Genomic DNA, 13,529 nt, shown 5'->3' on the forward strand with positions numbered 1-13,529 from the left:
CCGGGCGCCCTTCGCGGTCTCGGACGACGACGAGGAGGAGGCCATCATCCTCATTCGTTTCTCGGCGATCGCGCGCGGGTCATCGATCGCACACGTTCAACGCCGAGTCTTCTCGGGGAGCCTCCTCGACGTTGGCTTCGGCAGCACGCGGAGGAGGATCCGTCGCGTTTTCTCGACGCGCTGTGACCGGTTTAAGTTATCGTATCGCTAAGCGTGACAGTCCGAGCTTCGCCCGCGGGAAACGAGACAAAGTAAATAGAGGACGGTGCGCGGACGAGCATATTTAGCCGGATGGGACGGAATGCGTCGCGCTTTTCGACCGTCGAAGGCCGGGAAGAGGGAAAAGCGCGCGGCAGGGTGAGAAGCGAGGAACGTGTAACGACGTAAGGAGGCGTCGTCCCGCGACGATGAGTAATTCGGCAGACATGCATTTGCCGCGCTCACTTTCCCCCGCGAGAATTTCACGCGTTCCGCGTGTGCGTTTTCGCAATCCTTTCGCTAAGTTATAGCACACGCGAATTCGCGAGCGAGGACTGTTTCCCTCGTCGTTACACGCCTCGCTCGCCGATGAAGCGACGTCGCAATGATCGAGAGATGATGACATAAACGTGAACGGAGATCCTGGACATTAAACCGACAGGTGGACGGGGAGGAGGGCGATTCCAGGAGCAGGTAAAAAGGGAAAAATAGAAATCCAACGAACGCGATACGCAGGATCGATCTAGATCGCCGCTCGGATAGCGGTAACGCAATATTTTGCGGGTTGAGTCTAACGAGTCTTTTTCTTTTTCTTTCTCTTCCTTTCGATTTGCGTCGCAAGTTATTCGCGCCGTAAATTATCGAGCGCGGCGCGTTAAGCGCACCGAAAAATTATGCCTCTGTTTAATTAGTTTCTCGAAACGAGGATAATTTGCTTATTTCGCCGCATCCTCCCGCAAATTAATCGCGTCGCCAACGTGAATCCCGCCAACGTAATTCATGGTGTTTAGCGATATCTGGCTAGCCAATTCAAGGGTATTTCCAGGAGATTTCAGGAGAAAAATTTTTGTCTTTCCAGATAGATTAATTTTCATTACTTAATTTTCATTGACAACATTACGCTTAATTTGTATTCAAGTTAGAATTCTATATGACGAACGAATTAATAAACGCAAACAAATGTGGAACAATATTATTTGTGACATTATCAAAATGTCAAGTGGACATTCAATACGAATGATAATTTCTCTGTTATATTCTATTTTATAATTAAAAACTTTTAATTTTTTTCTATTAATAACTTGCTTTAGTGCACTTTTAAAATTAAAATTTATAACTAAAAATTATAAATTTATTACCATTTTATTAAATTATGAATTTAATTTTCAATGTCTGTACTTGCTTTTCAAGCTTCATCTAAAATTACTTCTTCCTTTTTCAGTTAAGTTTATTGCGTTTCTTTGACTCTTCAGTGTCGCGTAATTCTTTCGCTTGATTTATTTTTTGCACCGCTTTTTTATACCGAGCATGCGAACAAATGAATCATAGATTCAATTTTTCTAGAATGAAAAAAAAATTAAAAAAAATTCCACGTCAGTCTCAAAATTCCAGGGTTTTTTCAGGAGTTTTTCATACATTTATAAACAGGACATTTTCAGGATTCAAGGATATTTGAGGATCGCTAGAATGTAATTCGCTCATTAGCGACCTCCACCTGTTCCCACCTTTTCCTTCTTTTCGTTTTCATAACAATCTCAGACCCGGACTCGGAAGGAGTTGAGTCATCCTGTCGAGTGAAAGTTATCCTACCGAAATCTCTACCGGATAGCGTCCGCTGTTTTTCTGCCGGTGCGCGCACGATTACAATTTCAACTGCACCAAACAATTACCCGAGTGCATCGTTGTATTTCAACCTCTCCGAGAAGGTAAATCTGCGAATGCGATACGCTAAACCAATAGTTAATTAATTATTTAAATCCGGAGGGAAATCGAGCAGCCCCGTCGCGTCGTCGCGAACTGAATTAATCGAGACTCCCGCGCGCGCGACGCAATTTTGGCATGCCCCAATGCGGCGCGTCTCGCGCGAACGAGTTTCCGCTAATCCGATTAATCGATTCATACCGCGGGAAGAAGACTCGGGAGAGCGTGGTAGGTTTAAATTTTATGTGTGACTATTAATAAATCGCGAATCTTAATGCCGCGGCTAAATATATATACACATACGAACGCAGCCTCGCGTACAATGTGCCGTATCACACCGCTATCTTGGAAGACTCGGATTCACGTGACAGTGACGACGTTGGGAAGACAATGATGATAAGGGCCAAGAACGCGACTCGGAAACGGACTCGCGAACAAAGAAGAAGGAGGAGGAGAAGAAGGAGGAGCACTCGGCGTCGGGACCGAGCTTCACCTTTTCCACCTGGACTCGGGCGAAGCCAACACACGTCACGCTACGTCCCCTCGCATAATTTCGCGGCAGGCAGGCGGCCGGGATCAAGGATTCGCGCTTTCCGGCGCGGAAACGTCGGTGCCCGCCGCGAAGCGAGAGATCCCGCGATTGTCCCACGATCCACTGGATCGTATACCCGCACTACACATACACGCGCGCACGCGAGCGCGTCGAGCAATTTTTTTTCGGAGCGATATCACTTCGCGTCAGGAGGCCGGGTGCGTCGTCGCGTCTATAGGAACCTCGGCGTCGAAGGGGAACTCCCTCGCGAGCGCGACGACGCGACGACGCGACGAGGACTCGAAGCCCCCAGGAGTTCCGGACGGGGCCGCGACGCCGCGCCGGAGTGACCTACGGTGATCAGCCACCGGCAGGTAGACACGGAATTCAGGATCGCGAAGGATATCCTTCGCGAGGGGATATACACAGGGAACGCGTGCGCACCTCGCACTACAGCGACGAGCCACGGTTCGATATCGTCGCGGTGGACGACGAGAAGAGAGGAGGAAGAGAAGTCGGAGAGAGGTAGGGAAGAACGGTAGGGGGAACAGCTGCAGACAGCAGGGAGGAGGCAAACGCAAGGACGGTGGGGGTGATAATGCAAAAAGCTGCGGGAACTATTACGATTTAGGAGTTAACGATATACCGAACCTCCCTGTAGAATACGACTTCTAAACCCGTGGTCGAGAAAGTTTTCCCGACTTCTTTCACCTTTCTTCCGAATGTATTGCGCTTTGCATCTTATGATTTCCGAAGATACTGGAGATCATCAGCTTCGAAATCCCGATTGAGATAATGAATGGATTACTCGCGTCAAATGTAAAAATTATTATTTTACGCTTCGCTTCACAAATTATTTTACACTTCTCACTTTTTCTTAATTGGTATTTCAAAGATAATGATCTCTGGGAATTCCAGTGTCTCCAGGAATTCGCTATAAATAGGTTTTTGCTGCTAGAAGTAACGCGATAATGGAGTGAGGTGATTATTGAATTCACGCTGCTTCCGTCCCGTGGAAAAAGGTGAAACTCGATCCTGACGCCGAGTCCTCTTCCACTTCAATTAGGTGCAACGCAATGAATATTTCATCAGCTGTCAGTCCTAAATGAATGTGCTAAAATTGACATTAGCTGGGTCAATGACTAGCTCCGCTTGAGGCAGCAAATAGCTCTCCGATGAAAGAAAATTGATTTATACATATTAAATCGATATTGTTCAACCAGGTCGTTCCATATGCGGAAAGAACGGTTTTGCCGAAGTATCTAAAAATTTAGCTGAATACAGCGCCGGAAAATGATTTTGTTAAATTGTCAAAATAATTACGTGGAACGTTCGAGCAATGCTGCAAAAAATGTTGACATTCTAACAACTAGTGTGAATATGTTGACCTGGTTAAATGACCTGGTTAAACACTATAAATATACGAATCACTTTTCTGACGGCAAATCAATTTTGCGACTCAAGTGCCAGGTCATCGACTAAACGCGCTATCGCGGTAATCGTAGCGGACGATAAGAGAATCTGTTTCTAAAGCGTAGAGAGATATTTTCGCTCGTTAAAGCACGGTATCGTTTCAATATCCCAGAAGGCCCTTTATTTTTGTCGGGAGAGCACTTTATGGACAGTAAGGATCCGCTGGCATCTCTCCGGCGAGGTAAACGATCAATACTCCTCCAGCTGGCCGGCCCTTGGCCCTTAAAACCACCGCTTACAGCCGTCGTCTCCCCCATGCTCTCGCCACTCCCGCTCCTCGACGAGAGTTTTCCGCCGACTTGACTACAGCAGCGCGGCGAGAACCCGAGAGATTTACGAGGCTCCGCGAGATTTTTCGTACCCGTACCCTCCTCATCATCCTTGGTAGCCGCTGGCACTCATTTCTCAATCCTCGAGAGCGAGTGCAGTCTACCGGAATCCTGCACCCTCAGGGAATTCCTCTTTCCCTTTCGCCGAGCGCCCATCGAGTTCGCAATCCGCTCACGTCTCGCGGTAATAAACGACCCGGGATGAAGAGGGATGCCTATCTCGGAGTGCCTCAGCCCTATTGTTCGTTTTTTTTTTTTTTGTACACGCGACGTTTGATGCTATCGTTAACTAGCCAATTCATTTAGAAACAGCGGTCAGATCATTTCCTCGCACGTTGCATTTACGTATAGCATGCAACTTTACGGTAGATATGCAAGCGATACGCTCGAGGATCATTGGCGGCATTATGCGCTGTTGTCGACCGCGGCTGGCTATTATCGCTGAGAGGAGGTTTTAGTAAATAGACCGAAAGAGTTCACCGTTACTGACAATGAGTAAAACGGCGCGAGGAAGCTCCGTGGTTACATCGCGTAAGTTGTTTCCGCTACGACGAGCGCGACTGATCCGAGAGAGCAACACCTTTGAAAATGAAAATTGCCGCGCGCGCTCGCCTTCGCTTCTCTTTAACGAAGAGTTATATTGCCGTGCGCGACGTTGCATCCAGATGCAAAGGGAGAAATCGGGGAAACGAATCGAACTGCCTCGAGAGACCTACTAGAATCCCTCTCCCTTTTCCCCCCTCCCTGACCATTGTGCGCTCGACTCTTCTCCGAGTGCGTGAGCATTTCGTCGCAGATTGATCAATACGCACTTTTCGCGGCCGCGATGATACCGCCGCGGATCAAAAAATTCCGCGCCATCGCGGCACGGTAGAGCCGAGCGAATGACGAAGGAGGAGCAGAAAAATACCGGCTCGCGGCTAACTAGTAACGCTCTGATTAACGAGGAAATCGCGCCGTTTGGCTCGGCCCGACGTCTTCGACGTGCCGCGATCGGCTTCCGGCTACCTTCGATTCTCCGCCGTCGACGAGGGCTGAGAAACCTATTGAGCCATCAATAGGTTTCCCCCACGTTTTCCGCTGATCATTCAGCACCTGGACGAGCACCGAGCGCCACTGTTACTCGGCGGCGAGTCTCGTTACATCACGGCCGTCCATGTGGGTATGGGTCCGTCATACGCGGCCCGGGGAAACCGGTTTACACGGTTGAGCAAATTGTGTAAACCGCGGTCTTTGCCCCTTTTTTTTCTTTCTTTTTGCACAACGGCCAAGGTCGCGAGAGCTGGCTCCTCGTAGCGATCAGCAACCCTCCGACTGACCCAAATCCCAAAGGCAAGGGCGCAGACTTTTGCATAACGCATTAGACAATTAAGCGATCAGAGTCCTTTATTTATATCCTGGAAAGGGAAGTAAAGGATTCCGATTGACTGATTCTCTTATGCATCATGCGTTATGCAAGAGTCTATGCTCTCGTCCTGTCCCCGTAATTGGACTCCGGAGCTAAACGCTAAGTCCTAAATCTCGCACACCGCCACGGAGTTGAAATGAAAAGAGAGTAAAACAAGTGGTTCACGAGAGGAAGTGTGTTTTAATTAAATGCAATGGAGAAGATCGATATATATGCTTATACAGTAGTACGTATACGAGGAAGACAAAAATACGATACACCGCAGTCATGCGTAATGCCGTCGTATTGCCGTCTTCTAGAACTGGTCGGCGCTACGCCGCACGCTCTCTTCTTTCTCACTCTCTCTTTCTCTTCTTTGCGATGCCATTCTTACAAATTACGGATACACTTGAGTACACGCTTGTGGATATAAATACTCGGACATAAGCGCCGCGAAAACGTAGCTCGACACGACGTCGTCCAATTTCGCTAATTCAATTCTAGGAAAAGCTCCGATAAGAGTTTATCGAGGAGAGTAACTTTCTGGATATACGTATTAGATACTGGAATACCGTTGCGGGTCTTTTATTTTTTATTTTTATTTTTTTGGCCACAACAGGAAGCTACTGGAAATACAAGAGTTTGCGCAAGAGAGCAAGCCGAAACCAAAGAGTTATGACGGGCAGACGCGACAGAAGAGGAGTGGCTCTCCACGCAGGAAGAAGTAGAAGGAATAAAGCGGCTGCAAAATAAGCTGCCATTCAATTCCAGAAAAGTAACAATATGTTTCTCGTAAGTACTATGCTAAGTATAAGTGTATGTACGTTATGTTAATACGTGTTATCATCGCGCGTCGGTAATCGCGTACATGTATCACTGATACATTTTAAGGAGACGCGGAATTACGCGAACTCTTCAAGCCGTGTCGCCTCCCGACGCGCTCTTCCCGGACTCTCTCCGAAATAAAAGGTACACGTCATTTTTTCCCCCCCGTTTCGCGATTCAGTGAACTTAAAAAGAGCACCTATGTCGAGACAGGTATCTATATAAACGCATCAGCTTGCCTGATCATTTCTGGGGGAAAGTGGGAGAAAACGGGATCCGCTTGAAGACGGCTCAACATCACGCTCGTACTTCACTCATATTAGGAATCGAAGATGTGAGATAACGGTGTCTTCGCGAACGATAATGCGGAGGAAGATTTCGTGGACATGGTCACGGTGAAGGAGGATGGCACAAACGGTCGCGAGGGACTGAAAACACGCGCCTTTATTGTAACGTAACGGCGACTATCCAAAACCGAAAGATCGAAACAATTTAAAGTGTTTCGAGCGTGAAATTGACTACTCCGAATTATTCGACTGATTAAATTAACGGAATGCATACGTTATCAGGCGTATGACTAGACGTAGTATTAAAACTGCATTGTTCTCTCCTTCATTCAAAGGAGGGAGAGAAAGGGGGGAAAGAAGGGTAACATCGAGTCGATTACTCGTTCATCGACTCTCTTCTACGAAGCTACGCGTTTACACCTAACAAGCTCTCTATAATGCCACGAGTATACGATTAATTAATAGTTATTTGGTAGCGGGTGTTAAAGTGATTACCCCTTGCGTTACGTATACGTATGTTTAATTTATTATTAAATAGTATTAATGGTTACCGTTTAAAAGCGACGGCTGTTGGGGTGACTAGGATGAGGACTAGAGGGTGCATCTATCATACTTGGAATTGGAACCCGGTTTTGGAACCATGGACGATAGGACGACAATTTTGGAAGGACTCGGCCAGCTCGGCCATTGTTATTGAAAAAATACGAAATTAGAAAAATAATCTCTATCAACCACGCCATCAAATGCGCTCGCTCAATACCGGATACGCCGCGAAGAGTCGCGCGAACTTCTCCGCCCGGAGGAAGGATCGCTTTACGCTCAGGCGAATCCTCGCAGCATTGTAACCAGGACGCGGCGAGACGACTTGTAAACGACAAACGGTTTACACCGGTAAACGGTATTTCGGCGGGTTACTCTCTGTTCGGCACACTATGCTTCAACTACTTCTCGACTATACTTGAGAGAATCGGTAATTCTTGCGGTTATAATAAGGACGCACTGCAATCTCAAAGAAATTACCTTGTAACGTGAAATCACGTTAAGAGCTATACTTTCCTTTAAAAAAAAAAAAAAAACCCGGAAGAGGAGTGAATTAACCAATTGATCCGCGGGGATAGGACAACCTGTGTGAGGTAGCATCTTTCCCATCTACATCCGGTTTAAGAAATTGGGCGGGATGGGATAGCTGATTACGTTATTAGTTGCATACATATATTGATATTTTTCTCGGGATAAATTAATACCTCTCTCTCGAACTAAGAAAGACACGCAACACAGCACAAGTTTCGGAACGAATAATAATTACACGAAGCTTGTTAAAAGATTAGAAAAATATATCTACAAATATTAACGTTAGTGTAAAAAATTATTAGATTAGAGGACTGCGCGTAAGAAAATCTTCTTCTTACATCAAGTAACAATCGGGTTGCAATTATTCTTTGAAAATTTTAAAAAATGACTAACTCATCGAGCTACTTTAACTTCGCAATAAACTTGGAAACGCTCTGCATACTGAAAACAATTTTTCACGACATGTATCATCCCTTTTCTTTCATTTATCCTAAGCAAAAGTCACAGACGCATAACCATAATCAGTCGCTAGATTTACAACACCGTATACGTTATCGTTATCATCGCTCGTTATCATTCTTTCAATCGCCCACTCCTTTCTCTTTCTCTCTCTCTCTCTCTCATTCTTGACAATGACTATCTTTAACTCGTGAGTGGCTACGCCACGAGCATCGTGTGGCAAATAAAAGATCTTTATCTTCTCATACGATGAAATATCTCGTCTCGTCTCGCAACACTCATATACCTTCCAATCATCATTATCTCGAGAGCCTTGTGCGACGAGTTCATTTTAACGCGGTCTGTTTTTTTTCTTTTTTTTTATACGTTTCCTTTTTAACAAGACGCGACCACTCACGCGTTAGGCCTGCGTCCGTGTGTTATTATTATTATTACTGTGTCTCGGTAATCGGCTGCGTGCGGTTATCGGTTTTGCCTAGTCGACATTCAAGGGAGGACCGGCGGACCCCGTTCGCTAGTTAGGGTACGTCAGCTGGTAGTAGTCTCCACCCGCGGAGTCCTCATCGGGAATTTGCAATTGCTTCACCCGTTTTACTAGCGCGCTAGAACACAGAATACTGTCGCTGAATTGTGGCGTCTCCTGTGACGGATGTGTGCGGGCATTTCATTAATTTATTTCATTAATTCTGTACAAGCGAGAGGATGAAAGGCCACACGGTGTACGTATGTTTCGTACGACTTCGATCATCATAGGGAAGAATAAAACGCAGTCAGATACACAAGAGTTCGGCTGTTACACATTGCAGATAATTTGTGATATTTTCGTAAAAGAAAAAAATGTCTTGCTCTCAATTGGCAGACTGATTCTCGTACGAAAATATCGTTCGTTGCCAGCAGTGAAACAATGCACTCTTGTAAGCGACTACATTTCTTCCCTACAGATCTGCGTGTATCGACATATTGTTCAACACAATTTGCAAAAAGGAAATATTTAGTTTCTCTACACGACCGCACACATTGAGTCCGGCTGATCGTTATCACCGTTAATGAGGAGCAGAACGAAAACGGGCTGACGAAACGGACGAGTACGTGATGCTGCGTCTTGACGAAAGCTTCTAGGGTGTCGATTAAGAGCAGACGAGATCGAGGACAGGAGCGAGGACGGAAGGACATTCGAGGGAGAACAAGTCTAACATGTACTTCACAACGTGTACACTTCTTTTCTCGCTTGCCGAGAAAGCTATCGAGTAAAAAGGAGCCAGCGACGTGAAAGAGAGTAGGCTGTTATGCGCGTGTGGCCATGACGTGCTCGAAACTTACGCGACTTACTGCGGTAGCGCGATCGTTATTAATGTGTGATACCGCGATCCGAAATGCTGCTTCTAAAATACTTCATGCTCCCGATACGAGAAATATCGCTTCTCTCAATTAAGAGATAGAGAAGATGGAGCTTTACGCGTGCAATTTCCCCGCGCGATGTGCTTAATGATTTCTTCATTACAGTTTCGTATCATTTTCAAGATGCGGACTAAGATTGTAAAATTGCATATATATCGTATCTACAATAGCATATGGTGCGTATAGGATATGGAAAAAAAAAAAAAATCTAAAGGGTTATTACATGTGACACTCTTCCTCTCTAAGACTTGTAAACTGTTATTCAACTAAAACGGAATGATAATCATATTGTAAGAAAAAGAAATTCGAAATATATTATAATATAGTGCGTACAAAAGAAACGAAAACATCACGGATACAGAATCATCTAGAGAGAATCAAGTTTTTCATTGTGTGGAAAATTCATAAAAGTGCAAAAGACGCAATTTTCCCAGAGATGAAACATTGATGGTAATTTAAAATATATATACATATATATAAATGCTCCCATCTGCACACATCAATTTCTCATAATATATGATATTTTAATTAGTATGCACTTTTGCGAAATATTTTGTACACGAAATGATATACAAAAGATTCGAAAGGTCATACTGACTGTTGAAGTTTAAAAATGACTTATAGCTACAGAGGACACAGGCACAGCGGATATATATCAATTTAATGGTTGGATGACACATCCTTTGTCTCCCTTCTTTGCATAGTATGCATACTTTATCGACTAGCTACGTTACAGCTATTGACCAGGTACTCTTTCACTCTTCCTACACAGTTTACTGTCTCTAATTAAAGCCTGCTATAGTTTCTACACTTTTACAGTCTCTATTTGAGAACTCTGCTAAACGCATCAAAATTAATTAAAATTATTAACCAAATTTGCATTCAAAGTTATAATCGATATTACGTAACTAGAAAAACAAAAATGATTAATACAAGCGTACAAACTGATGTACAAATTCTTTTAAGACACAAAAAGGACAATGATGCAATTAGAATATTTAAGCGATACAAAGCGGAAAAGCTGTACAAAAAACGGAAAAAATTGTACTTTACTGGATTTTATCTATATGAACACCAACGAAGAAACGGTATGTGTTCCTTCGTCCCGATCGAAGGAGAGGAACATTTTTACATAATCTACATATAATTTGCAAGTACGTCACGCGTTGTAAATCTAACTGCGGCAAGTTTCGTTAATCATTTCCGAAGAAGCATCATGCATCACGGAGTTTTATGTTTCGACTGCAACGGAAGCATGAAAAGTAGCGAAAAATGCGAATACACACCCAGATTCGGTGGCGGCCTGATTGTTATTGTTACTCGTCACGTTGTTGACGGAATTGTTGTTGGCGGAATTGGAATTCGCCTCCTCCATGTGCGCAGTGTTCAGCAATGAACTCCACTGCCTCATCACTTCCTCACCCTGAGCTTCCAGTTCAGAAATTATAGTTGCGTCATCCAGCTCGTGCAATGCGGGATTAGAATTTAATCTAAAAAAGAAAGAAAGACAAACAGATGATAATTTGAGCCGACGATAAAAAAATGTACATTTTCTACATTTGGCCTAATCTGTAAATATATATATATATATCGCTTATCAAAAATAATATTGCTTAATGCTAACCGCTGTTGTTCCTCGTAAGAGCTCGCGTCGCTGCCGTCATAATCTAACATTAAATCATCTGAAGCGATGGACTCGCAGGGTGATAAAGTGTCTACGCTTCCCGTTCGATGTAAACGCTGCCCATGATGAGGACTATTCACTATACCTTTGATGTGTGCACCATCTGTAATGCAAATTGCATACATTGATAGTAACTATATTTCAATTAAATGCCTATTTAATTAAAAAATATATTTATTTTTAAATTTGTTAAAATAGTAATCATTAAAATTCAATAAAATTTTAGTAACTTAGAGCAGATATGATATATATTTCGAAAAGAATTTCTAGAAAAGAAAATTCACACTCACTCGTCTTGGAATTCGTCTCAATCAGAGTTGAATGGCTATTCTCGGTGATTACTTGACCACCCAGAGCGGACTGCGTTTCGGCTCTCGTCCTCGGATTACTGTCGTCGAAGATTAGTCCGGGCTGATCAGCGATCTCATCGTCGAAGAACTCTCTACCCTCGGACAAACTGAGCGAGTTGGAGGCGTTCGTCGGCGTGCCCGGACCGTCGTCCTCGAGAGTGTTGTCCGAACGCTCGTGCGCGTGTTCCTCATCCTTCTTAGAGGGCTTTCCATCCGACTGAGTGATGCTAGCGGTGGGACTGTCGAACAAGCTATCGACCGGCGAAGTTTCGTCATCTATCAAAGTAGTCGTAGTAGCGGCGGCGGCGGCGAATGCCGGATCCTCAATGGTGAGCAACACCGAGCGCAGAGCGTTCTTCGATGTCGCACTACTTTTCGCGGCAGCGGTGACTGCCTGCGCGTGCTGGGCGATGATAGAGTTGGAACGTTGGTACTCGTCACTGGAGCTTAACGAATACTCATCCGCCATAGCTTCACCATGGCCGTATTCAGGATCGTCCGAGCTGGGTGGACTAAAATCTGATTTGATGGACGGGACTTTTTCTGTGCGTGATCGATCCTTGTAGACTTTCTCCTCGCTAAAACAACCCTCGTCGTAGCCCTCCGAGGAGGTGGTGGACATTGACGCAATCGAGTCGGTATACCTATTATCCTTGTTGACGATTCGCTGATATTGCGTAGCCCGCTCTCGCACGAAGCCGGCGTTCAAACTAGCCGCGGCGGTCGCGAAAGATTTAGGCAGCGGAATCACCGAGATCTCCGTGACCGTGCTGTCGTCGTCACGGACGTCTCTCACGTCGAAGCTCTTGCCGGTCACTACCATACGTAGATTTCTCGGTCTGCCGACGCCGCGTCTTCTCGCGGAACCGTCGTCCATGTAATCTATCGATCTGAACCTATCGTTGTCCTCTGGTCCGGTCGGTTGGCTGCCAACACCCGAGTCCTCCGTTACCGAACCTTCCTTCGAACTGGACGAGCCCTTCGACGTCGATGTAGATATCTTTCTGCTCTGATTTGCTGCAGTCTTGGCAATTTTGGAGTTGGAATCGCTCACCCGCACGGCAAACTGCGGTAGCGGCAGATGACTGGTGTGCAGCGTGTACCTACTAATGGGTTCCGGAATGTTTGAGATTCGTTTGCTCGCGTCTGCGTGTTGCGTCATCGGATTGCCGCCATAAGCCGCATTACTTGTTTGCGACAGACGAGGCTTCGCCGGCGGTGTCGTGCCGCACAAGTGTTGCGGCACGTGCGCAACGACCCTATTCGGCTGTTGCTGTTTAACAAAATAGCTTTCCGATTGTTGCTGCTGCTGCTGCTGTTGTTGCTGTGGATATTGCTGCAGCTTCTCTTGATTGTAGTGGATGATGGTGTGACTGTTATAGATATCGCTGACCTTGTTAGTGAATCTCGCCTGCGGCTGCCGGTAGCCGAAGCGGTTTGTCCTGACGCCAATCCCGCTCGAGTCTTTCTTTGGCGGTGCTAGTCGTGGCGTCGACCTGCCGGATGATGAATTATGGATCACATTGCTGTTATCATCATCCATCATCCGCCTGCGATCCTGCTCCGGGCCAGCTGATTTGGATCGTGGATGCAGCAGGCTCTTCTCGTTGGTGGTGCTGCTAACGGCATAGTTTGCTATCGGCATCGGGATCCCGCTGGTGGGTCGTCGCCGGAAGCCGAAGGACATCGCGGTGCCGCGCGTGTGTGACGTACCGCGCTTCGTAGAGCCCTGAAACAAAGATTCATCGTTAGAGAAGCGAGATTAGATAGCATATTCTCATGTAAAAAAAAAGTGAGGAGCGCAGAATAGATAGACATGAAAAAAAACAAAACGC

General features: G+C 45.6%; 1 protein-coding gene across 19 annotated transcripts in view; it reads right to left on the reverse strand.

The window, feature by feature from the left end:
* The window catches only part of LOC105205408 (putative mediator of RNA polymerase II transcription subunit 26), a 44,645-nt gene that overhangs the window by 6,612 nt on the left and 24,504 nt on the right, over positions 1–13,529 (reverse strand). For all 19 annotated transcript variants that reach the window (XM_039446533.1, XM_039446532.1, XM_039446531.1 and 16 more), the window contains 3 exons: positions 11,635–13,423; positions 11,285–11,447; positions 10,947–11,150 (listed from right to left, as the gene is read on the reverse strand). In XM_039446533.1, the coding sequence (XP_039302467.1) occupies positions 10,947–11,150; positions 11,285–11,447; positions 11,635–13,423 (2,156 nt within the window). The remainder of the gene's footprint in view (positions 1–10,946; positions 11,151–11,284; positions 11,448–11,634; positions 13,424–13,529) is intronic.

This window comes from Solenopsis invicta, chromosome 3 (assembly GCF_016802725.1).
Source record: "Solenopsis invicta isolate M01_SB chromosome 3, UNIL_Sinv_3.0, whole genome shotgun sequence".
Classification (NCBI taxonomy): domain Eukaryota; kingdom Metazoa; phylum Arthropoda; class Insecta; order Hymenoptera; family Formicidae; genus Solenopsis; species Solenopsis invicta.